At 36.8% G+C, this 16152-nt stretch overlaps 2 protein-coding genes and 1 non-coding gene across 6 annotated transcripts; 1 reads left to right on the top strand and 2 right to left on the bottom strand.

Annotated features, from left to right (window-relative positions):
• Nucleotides 1-707: 707 nt before the first annotated feature.
• LOC104589003 (Polynucleotidyl transferase, ribonuclease H-like superfamily protein) lies at nt 708-7714 on the bottom strand. Its single transcript, XM_010247166.3, has 8 exons — nt 7557-7714; nt 7345-7416; nt 3924-4047; nt 3755-3842; nt 1978-2115; nt 1794-1881; nt 1588-1708; nt 708-1151 (listed from the first exon to the last, which is right to left on the bottom strand). The coding sequence occupies exons 1-8, from the start codon at nt 7642-7644 to the stop codon at nt 974-976; spliced, it is 897 nt and encodes a 298-aa protein (XP_010245468.1). The 5' UTR covers nt 7645-7714; the 3' UTR covers nt 708-973.
• Nucleotides 7715-11851: 4137 nt separating this feature from the next.
• On the bottom strand, nt 11852-14386 carry LOC104588984 (hemerythrin HHE cation-binding domain protein). Of its 4 annotated transcripts, none has more exons than XM_010247155.3 (4): nt 14157-14386; nt 13105-13773; nt 12771-12925; nt 11852-12589 (listed from the first exon to the last, which is right to left on the bottom strand). In XM_010247155.3, the coding sequence occupies exons 2-4, from the start codon at nt 13679-13681 to the stop codon at nt 12287-12289; spliced, it is 1035 nt and encodes a 344-aa protein (XP_010245457.1). In that variant the 5' UTR covers nt 13682-13773; nt 14157-14386; the 3' UTR covers nt 11852-12286. The 4 variants fall into 4 exon arrangements, with proteins under 4 accessions (XP_010245457.1, XP_010245440.1, XP_010245450.1 ...); XM_010247138.3 differs by lacking the exon at nt 14157-14386 and adding an exon at nt 13938-14148; XM_010247148.3 differs by lacking the exon at nt 14157-14386 and adding an exon at nt 13970-14126.
• On the top strand, nt 13003-13074 carry TRNAP-CGG (transfer RNA proline (anticodon CGG)). Its single transcript has one exon. It is a non-coding gene; the product is annotated as a tRNA-Pro (tRNA).
• Nucleotides 14387-16152: the final 1766 nt, after the last annotated feature.

Genomic DNA, 16152 nt, shown 5'->3' with positions numbered 1-16152 from the left:
GAATAACAATCACAAGGTTGACTTGAAAGTACATATAGATGTTAATTATCGTAATTAATTCAAAGAATAATTAGTGAGATCCTGTGATAACTTATAAGCAAGAGGATACTGACGAATACAAGGTCACAAGCACTTATTGGTAATGGTTTTAGTAATCAAGATGAATAGATTATTCCAGATTTGGAATTCACATGCCTCCCAAGTTTTTAAAGCTAAAGTAATAACTTATAACACCATTCCCATTAATATTTTATATCATAAATTGTCAGGAAAAATGAAAAGTTCTGGAAGTGGATATCATGGGAGTGAGACCCCTTCTGTGTTTACAATCCATATGGCATGGCAGAGAGAGAGAGAGAGAGAGAGAGAGGAACCATGCATTACTTTATTCAAACTAAATTTTTGGCATGTAGTGGAAAATTCCACATTTCATTAGGAGCGGGGAATCTCGTCATGGCCAATGTTCAAAACTTAAAATTATTGACCAATTTCAGCAAAGTTTTCTCAGTGGACTATGCGCAGAGAAAGAGAGGGATATAGATACTGTGAATTGATTGGGTTGTACGCGACTCAGCCAGGCTGTCTTCATCACATCCAGACTTAGGTCAGCCAATCAATTTTCTTTATGCAGTTATCTGAGCGTTAATTGGTCCATGGGGTTATTTTAGTAACAGGAAAGGTAATAAAAGAAAGCACAACAGAAGGTGTGAAATGATAGGGTCGCCCTTCTGTAACCTGTAAAAATTCATAGCCCTTGGATAAACCCTTGCTATAGGATTCAATTACAACTTCATTTTACTTGATTAAGACTTGCTTTTTCTTCTCCAAACGTTTGTTTTCATTTTCTAAGTTTCAATAGGAGTGGGTTTCTTCCTAGAATAAGCCAATAACAAGATTTTCTATCAAGATAATCTGATCATGTGTTCCATTATAGCAGAAGATTAGCAGAAAATAAGAGGTTCAACCCTTCTGCTTAGAAATGATTGACCAGCTCAAGTTTGCGTGCCTGGAAAAACTTACAACGACCTTTTCCACTTGATTCAATTTCCTCACTCTTCCTCTTGCATCCGGTGAAGCCAACACTACTTAACTTCAGTTGGCGCTTGTTGCTTCTATTACTGGAGCCTTCTTCATCCAGACTATCAGATTCCCTAAAACAATAACATAAAGGTCAAACAATGAGTTGGGAATTTGGCAAGATGGCATTCATGTATTATATCCATATTTCACGACATAAACTAGTAAACTAGGACTGCATATAAATTGGTATCATTCAATAGTGCACCTTCACTTTAATGGCCATTATCTGAAAGTCGACTAAAAGTAATAGAGCACCTAAATTTTTAATTGTCCAATAAACTGGGTTCCTTTCAGATAAACTACTTGCATTAGCTTGTTGTAATTCATGGAATGGAAGACAATGTAGTTCACCAATATCATTAAATAAAGACGTTTCCCACTAATACTCAGATTGATATATAGGCAACTTACAAAGTATTCAACAGACAGAAAAGCACATACTAACACATGCAGATATGAGAAAGTCTGATAAATGCACATTACACACATGCTGGAGCTTAGGCTTACCATAGGACTTCAACAATGTCCTTGAAGTAGGAAGTGCATGTACCCCAGCTGAAACGGACAAGCGTTGGGAATCCAAATACAGAGTGTTTATGATGCTCCAACCAGGCTCTAGTTTCAGGGTCTGAACATAGCACACACCAGAAGAGAAAACTTAGACTAACAATGATTTGAGAGATCTACATCTGAAAATCAAAGACATTTTTAACCTCCAGGGTATCCAGATCCAAAATTCCTATGCATGTTCTCTGCAGTTTCATCAAGCACCCAATTGCGCAAGGCCTGGTCTCTTGTCACCTTAATATCAGAATAAACAGACAAAATTTTAGATGCCAATGAATCCTTTAACAGGAAATATTCAGAAGATGCAAATAAGAGACAAACGTCAATCACCTTTGCAACTATACTTGCTCCACTAACAACTGGATAAAGACTGTCAGCTTTCTTTGCAACCACGAACTTGATACTTGGAAATCTCTCAGACAGCTTTATTCTGTATTTCTCTGGATCCCCAACAGTATCCAAATAGACCTATAAATTCATAGATTACAGTAGTTAGCCAGTTAGGAGGGAGAGAGGGATTAAAGAAGGCAGAGGGATTTAAAAGAAAAGTGCTGATGCTTGGACACATCCTTTATTAAAAAAGTGAAAACACAGGGTTGTGTTTTTGAAAGAGCACTTGTGGCATAGGTCTGCCCTGATGCACATAAATCATCACCTGAGAAAGGTGTAGGTCTTACGGAAAAACTACCCCTAAAGACTTTTTCTAAAATATGCCATCCACTGCTGTTGCATATTGAATTCAGGGTCATCCTATTAAAAGAGTATTCATGGCATAGGTATGCCCTGTTGCACATAAATCATCACCCAAGAAAAGACTAGATCGTTTGGAAAAGCCAACCCGTAATGACTTTTCTAAAACATGAAGCATCCACTAATGTTGCATATTGAATTCAGGACTTTCTAAATTTTGGATGTTGAAAAGTATAGCATGTCCAACACACATAATGTGTTAATGGGAAGCCTAACTCCATGCAATCCATCTTAAATTGCAGGCAGTTCAAAACTATGCATTTCTTCTCGTGTGTAGAGAGTTTCTTGGTAACCTTGAGGGCAAAGTACACCCCAGGCATCCTCAGCGAAGAAGTTAGACTTAGGAACTTTCTGAATTTTTATTTATTTATTTATTTATTTATTGTTTCTAAACAGTAGGGCATTTCTGTCATTTTTAGAATAATGGGACCAAATATAGGGCCTGACGAATCTAGTCATAGTTAACCTATGTTTAAAATTTCTGTCATTCTTTGAGTTGAATTTATCCAACATCAATTGTGTTCAGAGCAGTTCAGTAATTAAACCTTGAGACCCTTGGTAGTAAAATAAAATTTAGTAAAAGAAAAGGCGAAAGATACAAGGAAGGTGACCAGAAGTCATCTGAGAGAAAAGAATCAAAAAGCTCCCAACCCAACCCAACCCTTTTTGGCAAAAGAAAAAAAAAAAAGAAACAACAAGAACCCAAATTCTCCACCCTAAAAAATGAAGAAAAACAAATCATAGACCCAAAGCAACCAAGCTAGATAAACACGCTTAAAGAACACCCAACCCTAATTGAACAGAAACCAGAAAACCCTCACCCCTTTAAGCACCACTCAACAGATAAAGAGCGATAAAAAATGACACATTCCTATTTCTCTTTTATGATTTTCCTGGATTTCAATAACTTTTGTTTGGCCCAATCCCAAATAAGCCCCTTTTTAATCTATCAAAGACATCTGACAACAAAACCTATTCTGGATGATTAATCCCTTTGTAGATTCACCCCTTGGGTCACACTACTCTAAATCAATTTGGTATAAAAGCAAGCAGTTCAATATCATTTGGTATCAAGTAGTCTGTCCTACAATGCACAAACTATATACACACACAGAAAGAAAAAGAAGAGAAAAACAACTACAATAGCAATCCACTAAAGTCACATGCTAAAATGAAAAGGAGATACAGTACATGAGTTCTGTTAGGTAATGTACTCAAATTTGCAGAAGGTAATAAATTATCAAGCCTACCTCAAAAAGATGTTTTCAAAGATTCAAGGTCAACACAAATGGACCAGGACCCGGTTCAAGAATGAGGGCACTTTAAGGGTACCCTCCATCTAAGTCAGACATTTTACCTCAGTTAAAAGAACTCCCATGGCAAGTACCCTAGTAATGAGGCCCATGGCAGAGTCATGTGATATTTCATTAAGGTTAATCTTGGTTCTGCGGACATGCAAAGAGATGCACTTGTTAGAGGGTGCAAGATAGTACAAGGCTGAGTCTAGTTGTAAGTTGAATACTAACTTCTTTAGCATCTTAGCTGAGAGTTCGCTTGGATCTATAACATCAACAGCCCATCCTATTGATTCATTAGCTTTCAAATTCTCGAACAACTCCTCCCTCTTTTCCTCTTTTAGGGTCTTTGAATCTGTATAAAATAAATGGTGAAATTTCAAAATTTACCAAAGTATTGTTTTATGAGAAATTATATAAATCATTAATAAATAGATGATTTTTGGATGATGGACTCAACCAGAAAATAACTTAATAAAGTTAAGCTTAGATGGTTGCAGCTTCTGCAACCTAGGAATTTCAGGAATAAGGCACAAGGGGGAGTGTTTAGAGACAAAAATAGTGTTGTCTTAGTACATTATCTGGCCCAATTAGCTTTGGAGACTCACAAGAGCATTTCAGTGCTAAATGGGCTGAGATTGGGAAAAACTCAAACTTCAAAGATACACTGGTACAAAAATAACATCTGGGTTCTTGGAAATACAGAAGCATCATGAAGGAAGCAATGAAGGTAGCAGGGGCTAGCTCAAAAGGGAAGGGGTGCTCTGCACAATCTCAGATTGTACTCCATTCTTTTTATAATTTAAATAAAATGATAAGTTCCTGATAAAGAATAGCAAATAGATCATCAAAGACAAAGGATAACAGATAAAAGATATGATTAAAGGAACCATAGAGGTTATCCAAAATAGAACAGTCAAAACCAAAAGAGATTTCAAAAGAAGATTTTCACCTAGTAAGTGTTAACCAAACCAAAGCATTGATTTAACAGAATAAGCAATTGATAGAAGTACAATACATTCATGGCTGCATATGAAAGTAGATTTGCCCGAAGTAATCTTATTTGTAAAAAAAGGAGACTCACAGTCACTACTAAAGGATCAGAACCTGACAATTATGACAAGTATTTGTTGATTTGGATTCTAGTCCTTCCTGATTTCAAGTTGGAGGGTGTGGTCAGAATTCCCCCAGACAGTCTTATCAAATAGTTTCTACCTCCTTTATAGTCCATAGGCACCCATCTTACTGTTTATGGAGGCAAGGTTTAAAATGTTGGTGTCAATGGAAATATCAGTAATCATAATATAGGAAATATGTTGGAAGCGTCATATGGAAATCTTGTAAAAATTATAGACATGGTGAAAACATTGTGAAATATGCAAAAATACAGATGGCTGTTTTATGTAATGATAAAAGATGCAAATATAGATCCTTTTAAATTATTATCTTGATCCAAATCATCAAAACTACATGATAGGGTGGGTTCAAACAAAATCTAAACTCAAAGAAAGTAATTGATCAACCAAATAATTTATCATACACTAAAAACTAAGATTTAACTTCATGTTTGAAAAGAATTTTGAGTTGGCTCAAAGTGGTAATCATGTCCATTAGGTGGGCATAGGGCTGCAAATTGGGTTGGGTTAGGTTGGGTTGAGGCCAACCCTAGCCCAACCCTAAGTTCTAATCCTAACCCAACCTGGCCTTCAACCAACCTATCCAACCCTAACCATAACCCTAACTAAATTCCTTCAATCCTAACCCAACCCTAGGCTGGGCTTGGGTTGGGTCCAACCAAACCTTCTTCCCGTCCCTTAAAATCTTGTAGAGCTTGTCAATCTCAGATCTTAACTCAAATTTCACTACATATATTGATCCTATGTTTTATTAGTATTTGTTTGTTGATGTTTTATTAGTTCTTTTAGTACAAAATTCAGAAAAATAAGTATTTGAAATGACTATAGTTTATTATGACTTATGACTTATGATAGAGAACTACAGATGGGCGGAAAGCTATGGGCAGCAAACAACAGAGAGGAGAGGAAGAATAAAATATTCAAAAAAAAAACATGTTATTAGAGTTTTAGTCTTTCAAATTAGGATTAAGTGAAGTGATTATCTTAAAGACATGATACTATGTGGTGGGGCCATACAACTACCATGCATCTAAACAAATCAACATATGGTATATCATATATATAACATATATTTTTATATGACATGCACTATAGAGTCTGGTGCTTGTTGGGTCGGGTTGCCCGATGGGCCAACCCTAACCCAACCTAAAGTAAAGTTAGGTTCATGAATTTCAACCCTAACTCTAACCCAAGCATCAACCCGGCCCAACCCAACCTGACTTTTTCAGGTTGGGTTGGGCCAACCCGCCCCAAGTTGTAGCCTTAGATGGGTGTGGGCATGGGCAAGATCAGTGCTACTCCACATTTCTAAAATAATCACCAACTTATGTAATAATACTATCTCTTGCACTCCACACAACACCAGTAGCTTTCATTGGGGAATATGTTGGTTCCAATAATATTTCATGCCAGTTTCCATGGAAATGACAATATATCATGGAAATATTAGGAAACTAATGGACATTTTAAACCATGTATGGAGGTATCCTTTGGGCACATGGCATCCCATCACCTTGTACTCTTGCTTTCTATATTTCATTTTCCTCTTATCAATACAGTTTTCAAAATATCAGAACATCATAACAAAGGGAAAAATTGATGGGCAATAAAGAAAATTAGAAACGTGGAAAGAAAACATAGGTTTATCAAAGGGAGCTGTAATTGTAATGCACTTGGTGGTTAGCTGAGGCTAACCACATCTTCGTAATTCTCTAACATTAAGCAATAGAAAGCTTTTACTGTTATCTATCAAAAAAATAAAGGAATAGAAATCTAATTGACACGCATAGGCCTCCTTAAGTTTAAAAGTCATTCCTATGGTCCTACCAGACTTGTATGATAAAGGTCTGCTGATTTTAAGTCAACCTCAACTGAACAGACCCCCACACTAGCTATTTAGGGAAAGCTACATGAATCCTCTTTTGCCATTCCACTCCATCAAGGACCATGTCCTCTATTATATTTGTGTCCTTGGATCATTCCTCACCACCTCAACTCCTATCTTTGTAATTTGTATGTTTGTTTCTCCTTTAGAAAGCTAAAAGTAATATTTAAACTAGCAAAGTTCAATTAGCTTCATCAGGAGTTATAGGCCTATAAACTAGCAAAGAAAACTCTTATGCTTGAAGGCTTTTGTCCATATTAACTAGAACTCTATATATGAATTTTTTTTTCTCTTGTATAGGTCAATAATCTCCAGCCCTCGTTTGCTTTCTTTCTTTGAAATGACTCCTATCAAGAGAATCAAATGACAAATACACAACCATAAACCCCAAACCTACTAATAAACAGAAAATTAAAATGAAAAACCTGCAAAGTGTCAGTGAGCGCACCACACTTAACACAACATAACCTGTTTTGAAAAATCTACCTCTTTGAGAAAGAGATACAGATCAAAACCAATTCATCACAATATAAGTGTCAGTGACAGAAAATAAATCATCACGAAGAAATACAATACCAATTAGACTCATGGCATAACACCCATGTCAAATCAAAGTTAGGGAAAGCCAAACCTGCAAAGTTCAAGGAAGCAAGAATCTTCTGATAGGAGACAGCGCAATACAAACATCCGTAGACCATTGGACCTTGAAAGAGGGGAAAACGAAGAATCATTAAACTAACTTAACAATGAAAGTAAGAAAATCCAAGAAAGAAATAGCATGTGCAGAAGTAGATACAAATGGGGAAAGCAGTCGAGAGAAGAAGAGAAAGGAGCGCAGAATACCTAAAACAGGGCCTCTTCCGGCTTCATCGATGCCCATCATGCATGGTTCTGAAGCCCATTTGGGCAGAATAGGAGCTTCCGATCCCATTTCTTCCCGCCAGAAACAAGGAATTATAATTTATAAACAGATGAAGTGAAAAAGATCTCTACTTCCTGATTGGCGATGAATCATGAGATGAGATGAAAAAAAAATAAAAGAAAAAAGAAAATTTCCGATTAATACTTGTAATTTGGGCCTATTGCCACTTTGGTCCCTTAACTTTAAAATGCGATAATTCAATATCTGAATTTTCAAAACATGACAATCCAGTTAAGTGGCATTTGAAAAAGTGCCACTTTGGTCCCTGCTGTTAATTAGTTGTTAATCAGCCGTTAAGTGGCATTTGAAAAAGATACAAATGCCCTTCGATTGTCATATAATTTTCTTTACTAACCATCCAAGCATTGACATAATTTAATAGTCTCAAATCCTTGACTCTTCTATTTAAGAAAAGTTGGGGTCACCAAATGCCCATTCAAACGTAACCCCAACTTTCTTGAATGGAAAAGACAAGGATTTGGGACCGTTAATTTTTTTGTCAATGTTTAGATTGGCTGATAAAGAAAATTAAATAACACTTAAAGGGCATTTTTGTCTTTTTCAAATGTCACTTAATGACTGGTTAACAACTAGTTAATGATAAGTATTGGATTATCACGTTTTAAAAGTTTGGGTATTAAATTATCACATTTTAAAGTTTGGGGATCAAAGTGGCACAGGTGCAAAGTATAGGATATTAATTGGGAATTTTCCCCAAAAAAGGGAAATTGTCTAAAACTCACCATGAATTTTCAACATTCCTCAAACTCACCACAACTTTTTAAAATGTCTAAAACTCACCATGTCAGTAAGTTTTTATTTTCCAAACTTACCTTCCATTAGTGCACTGTTAGTGCTTCTTAACAGAGGTGTCCATGTCAGCATAAATAACAATTTTCATGATCAAATTACCCTTGAATGGTGAGTTAGAGAAAAAATGGTCTTTTTTAGTTTACAATTTTTTTTGTATTTTTAATGTTTTCTTATAATTTCCAATGTTTTTGTAATTTATGTTTTTTACATTTTTTATTTTATACAATCTATAAATTTTCCTACTTTTTGTTATTTATTTACAATTTTTGTGTTTTTTCTATAATTTTTTTTGTGTTTTTTCTATGTTTTTATGTATTTTATATTTGAAAATATTTTTTGAACTTTTTCCTTTTTCATGTCTAAAAATTAAAATGGTAATATATTAACACCCGTTAATTTATTTTGTATATATTTTATATTTTTCTATGAAGGTTAAAATGGTAATATATTAATGCTCGTTAGTCTGTTTAACGTCAAGTTAGTGACATGGTGAGTTTTAGACATTTTGAAAAGTTGTGGTGAGTTTAAGAAAAATGTTAAAAACTCATGGTGAATTTTAGATAATTTCTCAAAAAAATGCTCGTTGCTAAAAGTAAAACCTTTATTTTTGGGCGACTTACACTCTACCACCTTGTATTTTGGGGTAGTGACACTAACACCCTTGGACTTTCATTTGTAAATTGAGAAAAGTGAGAAAGGAAAATGAAAGGTAAGAAAACCTTTACAAACCATGTATGGATTTCCCCACCTCCCTACCTTTCCCTTTCTCTTCCTTTTCCTTCTAATCAAACATAGCATTAATGTAAAATTATGAAAATGCTCATTTGAAGTGTTGTATTCTTTTACTTTTTTTTGGGTGTGCTTTAATTTGTAACTTTTGTACTTTTTGCTGTTGATGGTGCATGATCTGGTAGCTCCTTGCTGGAGAATAGCTTGGACGCCGAAATAGGTAGGTCGCTTAGTCGAGCTGCAAAGAAAGAGAGAAGATCAGAGTATCAATAGGGTTCTGTGTTGACTTTTACATGTTGCCCAAATGAAAGAGGTGATACTCTTAGGCCCCATTTGGTTCATAGGAATAGGGATCTGGAATCAGAATCGGAATGGGCTATAATGATTCCGATTGTTTGGTTGGACAAAATTGAAATCCCATTCCCATTCCTGCTGGGTTGGCATTCTCCCATTTGAGGGATTAGTCATTTCCTACCCCTCCCTTGGGAATGAAATTTCATTCCTACTGATTCCAATTCCCATTTCCCTATTTTTGTCTGAACCAAACAGACTATGGAAATAGACCACTCCAATTCTGATTCTGAAAAATTTCGATTCCGATTCCAACTGCAAACCAAAGAGACCTTAGAGTTTCATGTATTAACCTATTCCAATATGTTATATTTGGGATTGATATTAAACTTCAAACATGGCCATATTTCCCAATTCCTAACATTTTATGTGTCGATAATATCATAAAACCAATATCACAACCATATTGCCCGATTCAGCCGAAGTCCAACCCATTTTATCATCCCTTAAACTCCAAATTGAAACTATTGTTTTATATTTATATGTTTTCTTCACTTCAGATCATATGCATTTTCTACTATTACACATACAATTTGGGTCACATTAGCCCGAACCCAACATATTTATATCACAATAAAAAGTTTTTTTAATATATATGTATATACTTAAAAGCAGAAAGAAGGTGCAGTAAGGCCTCTACTCTCTAGTTGGTTGTGTTAGAAACTTGGGATCAAATTCCACCTTCACCAATGTTGTGAGGGGTCATGGTTTTGGAGATGAGCAACCCCAATTTCATAGCTTAAGAAACTAAAAAAGGGAAAGAAAAAGAAAAGCAAAAAGAAGTAAAGTAATTGGAACAACCCAAACTCACGGGGTTAGACTTTGATTGGGTTAGGGCTGACTTAAAATCAATATGACTTGTACCTTAGGTTGTGTTTGGTTGCAGTGCAAATTTATTTGTACTAATACAAATGCATGAGAGTGCAAATGTAAAAAATGCAAATTATTGTTTAATTTTGTTTTTTGAATTTTATTTTATTCTGTTTCATGTCTTAATTTATTTTATTTGTACTGTAATCGAACAAAATAAACTAAAATTTAAAACAAAAACAGGTCAGAAATTACACTCAAATCATTTGCACTGCCATGGTTTGCATCAGTGCAAATTTACTTGCATTGCAACCTAACACGGCTTTAATTATTCACAAGTGTGACAAAAAAAACCATGGTGGTGGTGGTGAGCAGGGTGGGGTTAGGAATTTTTTAAGGGGCCAAAACGTAAAATGGATAGGAATGGGGGAGATCGAACATGAATCCACCAAGAAAGGGGGACAATCATTGGGGTGGAAGTGCGAGAAGGGGGAAAATATACATGATAGGAGTAATATAAGTGGAGATTTCTAGAACATAATGAACAAGTCATTGGGAGAGCACATCTACTGCGACCGTGGACACTAACACTCCATTATAACAAAATATAAACTCATCAACAATGAGAATAAATCAAGTGCACTGTAAGCTGTCATGCCCATGTTTCTTTGGACTCCGGATCTCCTGCCCACGAGAGTTTTACCCACATCTATTCACAACACACTATCCCCCATAAATTGTGAACATCTCCCCCTGCATAATTTTATGTAGGAGGATGAGATGTTCTTCATGTATGGCTGCGATGTAATGTGGATAGACATGGACAGAGTTTGTGTGGACAAGATATCTGAACTCATTTCTTTGAATTAGGATATGCTCCCAATAAAAATTGTCCCAACACGTTTCCAACATGATATGTGTCCATACATCTCATTATAAGAATGAGACTGTCCACACAAACCATATTGGAATGTGTGGGAATGGTTTTTTAGTGAGAGCAGATCTGATTTCTATTTCCTCGGGGGGTTACAATGGCTACATATGCAAACTCAGTCATTACATGGGTGGGCTGGAAGGCACATTTCCAGCACAGGTTTCAGGTTTATACATTAATTGAATGCTTACTCAATGTGCCTATTAGATGGGTCTCCTTTCTTTTCCCCATTTTAACTATATCTTCAAAAAAAGTTAATATAGAGTACTTGTTAGAATTTAGAAATTATAAAAGGCTATGTTTGTTCAGTGCAAATATGAACTGGATAAAATTTTTGCACCTAATTCAAATTTACACCTATTTGTTTGTAATTATGATATGTACTTCTAGGCGATACAAAATTTGTAGCTTTTGTTTCACTTGCACTATTGCATGCCAAAAGTTGTTATAAAAGGCTGTTTGTTTGCAGTGCAAATATGAACCAGATGCAAATTTTGCACTTAGTTCAATTTTACACCTATTTGTTTGCAATTATGATATGCTCATATGCACTTTTAAGCGATATACAAAAGCTGTTTGTACCATTTATTCTGCCTATTTGCACTCCCTGCATTTATAGGCGCAAATGAATTTGAATTGCAAACAAAGCAGTAAATTGCATATGCCAGACTTAAACTGCATTATACACACTTGGCCTTTCTCATGTCTTGTTGTATTTTCAATGAAGTTTTTTGGGGGCCCAAAACTGATCGAGTTGTACAGATTTTCAATGAAGTCTCCGTTCACTGTTCATGAAAGCCATCTAATCTAAATCTTGGTCCTAATTCCTCTACTATATGCATATATACATACAAGAGATCATCGGACACAATCTCTCCAGAAAATCAATGCCAGACTGCACTCGATGGAAACAGAATCATGTTCATGAAAAAAGAAGCAGAAAATCCACTCTCTTATTATATATATATTTGCATGAAGCAGGTTCTTGTCTTCTTGAGAATCTGAGATCAATCTTTATGTGGGTGCGTGATCTTCCGGTGTGGACATCGAGCCAGCTTCGATTCTACTAGCCAATGTACAAAGAATCGTGGCCACACGTCCCTTGTCTCTACATCTCATTGTCATTTCCAGATACTGCATGGAGTCCCGAGGAAGGAGGCCTTCAATCAGAAACTGAAACAGATGAGAATGGGTCCCTTCCATCACCTCCATGCACTGCTCCACCATGCTTTGCTCCCACTCCTTGCTCAGCTCCACCGCCTCCAGCAACGGCAGCAGCTCTCTCTCTTCCTCCTCGAAGTGTTGCTTGCAATGCTCCTGATTCAAACCCAAATCATCAACAAACTCACACCACACCAGAAAAGCGTAACGTACACTACAATGCAGCGGTGACATGAGATCAGACAAATCCAGCTGAGAGGCAATAGAGCCCACAAATTATCAATCATGGAACCCTGGGTCCCGCGCTCACGGCGCACCCCCAACTTGATTGACGTACCTGTAGAGTTTTCAGTCTGGCGGAGAGATCGAACAGGGCTTCTTGGTAAGGAGCACTCCCTGCCTCGAGCACTCCAATTGACTTGATTTCTTCTTTGATGCCATTCATGATAGGCAAGTCCCTCGCGTGTTCCTCATTCGCGGCTTTACTCAACCCTGCACAGCGGTTGAACCATTCAACTGTAGCATTTCTACAAACAGAAGAAAGACGAAAAAACTTGGAAGATAACGATGGGCGTTTGGTCTAGTGGTATGATTCTCGCTTCGGGTGCGAGAGGTCGCGAGTTCGATTCTCGCAACGCCCCTTTGTGAAATTTTCTTTTACTTTTAGTTACCTCGATCAGCTTTCTCCAAGATGGGGAAGATGATCCTCTCCTCCATCTGAGCGTGCTCCAGCATCACCTCCAGCAGCTGCGAGTAGCTCCTCCCGAACTTCCTGACCTCCATCCGAGGGCTCCCCATTGATGGATCCACGGTCCTCCTAGCACCACGTGTAGCCATATCCTCTGCCCACCTTACCAGCCTCTGTAGGTGCCACGTCATGCTCTTGTGCTGCAGCGTCGTCGCCAATACAATCGCCGGATACCTCTCACGCTGCAAGGAGCAGACACGGTGAAGCAACGGAGGGTGAGGGAACTTAGCTTCGATATATTGGAGCAGAGTCTCGGCAGAACCCGATATAGTATCGGAACCGCATTGCAGGACGGGCTTGTCGGCGGCACCGAGAGTCGTGCTTTCGAATGGAATGAAGTGCAAAGAAACAGCCTTGTAGTGAAGCGCCACTCTGATATATGAGGTTACAGCGCCGGACGGCGAACCATACAGTTTGACGGGGGGAGAGCCTCTGCTGTAATAATCGAACGGTGCGATTTCCGCCGACGATTTCTTAGGTTTTCTAAAACAATTTCCCATCACCGAGATCAGAAAACGAATACCCGAAAGAGAGTAAGAGACCTCGGGATGCAGAGCTTCAAATTCAAAGTTCAAACTGCAAAACCTGCAACCTGCAACGCAGAAAAGATCCTTAAAGAATTGCGGAAGTAGCGTGGCGCCAAACGAAAAGCACAAAACCAGAAAAAAGATTTGATACGATCAAGAAGCAATCACATCAAAACAACGATTAGGGTAACAACAAACAGAAGTTAGGATTGATAAATCTTCCCAATACCGAACAAGGAGTGTCTACGAAGAAACGGATACCAGAGCGCGAAGAACCAAGAAAACATAAAGCTTATGCTTTGCTTGTAAGACTTTCTAACGAACTTTATAAAGCTCAGAAAAGAGCTTAGAGAAAGAAAGTGTCGCCAGTGATGGAAAATCTACAGAGCTCAAAGAAAACTTGCAGAGATTTACGAAATTCTTGCAACAGGAAGATTCCATTTTATACCTCCTCCGACGCTCCTGGACGCGGGTCGGTTCTCCGGCTGGTGGCGCTGTTTGGTTCACTTTAGTAACTCCATTGTCGAGTCAAATCCTCGTTAATGCCACTAATGGGACATCGTATTACAAAAGTGCCACTGCACTAATATGGAAGGATAGCATTCGAGCAAGAACCACAGAACAGAGAAGTCGGAGGGCATTTAGGTCACTAAAATTTCATATTTTGCTTTTTTTTTTGAAAAATCAATTTATGGCAATTTTAGACAATTAAGCGGGCATTAAAAGGTGTGTAATTTCAATTTGGGTGCATACGTTGTACGGTTTTAGATTGTGGGCTTTGAGTTTTGCAACGGTAACCTACTTTCAAATTTTAATAAGAAAATTATCAGGTTGTTTTCACCAGAAAAAGAACGTCAGATTGGTAGCCGTTGAAACTAGAGATGATTTTAGCCAAAAAAAAAAAGAGAGAGAGGAGACTAGGAAGTGGGGACTGGGGAGGGAGTAATGATCCGTGGGCCGGGCCAGTATGGGCTTTGTCGGTGTAGGAACTCCAGATCTAGGAAGTGAAATTGGTTTGGTCTCACAGGATTCTTTATGTTTATAATGCTGATGCTCCCCTGGAAGGTGGAGAGTTTAGGCTTCAGAGTTGATTCAATTTGGTTAGTTATCTCAATTTCTCTTTTATATTTTTGATAAATCAGAAAATTAAATTAACCCAGTAAATAAAAGAATACTCATAAGAAAAAAAAAAAAGAGGAGGAGAACCAACCCAACACCTATGACCTATCCTCCTCAAAAGATTTGGCTTATTGGGCTTGGGCCATTAAACAACTTAGATGGCCCAGCCTATTGCACGACTTAGATAACTAAACAAACCCATAATAACCCTTAAAAGGGTTAATCAAACCACCATCACAAAAGAAAGAAACACTATTATTAAGAAGCAAAGCAAATTAGGATTTTGCTCAGAAGCATTCACAGAGAATACACAACCAGTAGAAGAAAAGCAAGAATTCATATAATCAGAAAGAGTTAATTCTCCCTAGCACTCTGTCCAAGCTCCAATGAACCCTTATAAACACAAAAACATTCCTAAATAACCAAATATTGTATAAAATAATAATCGTAGTCCAACATAGAAACAACTTTCTATCACTCTTACCACTAAAACTTTGGACATTATCAAACAACAAAGCCTCAATAGAAGAAATTCTACAATTATGAAAGTTGCAACCCCAGAGGCGACCCAAATCAGATAGCCCTAGCAAAACTGCAAGCAAAAAAAAAAAAAAAAAAAAGGATAACATCCTCATTACCAGAGCTACAATACACACAAAGTGATAGAAGCACATAGAACTCCGGAAGCAAAAATAGAAGAAACTGTTATAAAATTCCTTACAATTCTTCACAAGAGAAAGGGCCCATTTGGTTTCCAGGCCCCCCTAGGGAATGGGATTCCCATTCCAAAGTCTGTCCAGTAAAGAACTCATGACAAAAAGCCCTCCAAATTCTAATATTAATAAAATAATAAAATATCATTAAATTAATAATATGATAATAATATTAATAATAAAAGAATAAAAATATTAATAAATTAATAATAACAAACAAAGATATTAACTATTAAATATAATAATAAAGTATACGTAAAATATTAATACAATATAATTAAATTAATAATAAAAATTTAATAGTTAAATAATAAAATATTATGAAAGTAATAATGAGATAATACCAAAATAAATTAGCTTACTAGTCTACCTTTAAGGGTGTTCTGTAGATGGTCCTCTCATACATGATCAAACCATTCTAGTCTACCTTCCCTCGTTTTATAAATGAGGCTCCTTCAAATATCTTCATTTCCGACATTGTCCTCTCTCTGGTTTTCCCATTCATCCATCTCAACGTTTGTGCTTCAGCCATACTCATATTTTGGACATATCGATTTTTAACTACTCAATATTTTCTTCCATACAATATAATGGGCCTCAATACATATATAA

Source organism: Nelumbo nucifera, chromosome 6 (genome assembly GCF_055504915.1).
Source record: "Nelumbo nucifera cultivar China Antique chromosome 6, China Antique-T2T, whole genome shotgun sequence".
NCBI classification, from domain to species: domain Eukaryota; kingdom Viridiplantae; phylum Streptophyta; class Magnoliopsida; order Proteales; family Nelumbonaceae; genus Nelumbo; species Nelumbo nucifera.
The sequence above is the reverse complement of the archived record's forward strand: the minus strand, read 5'-3'. Positions and strand labels throughout refer to the sequence as shown.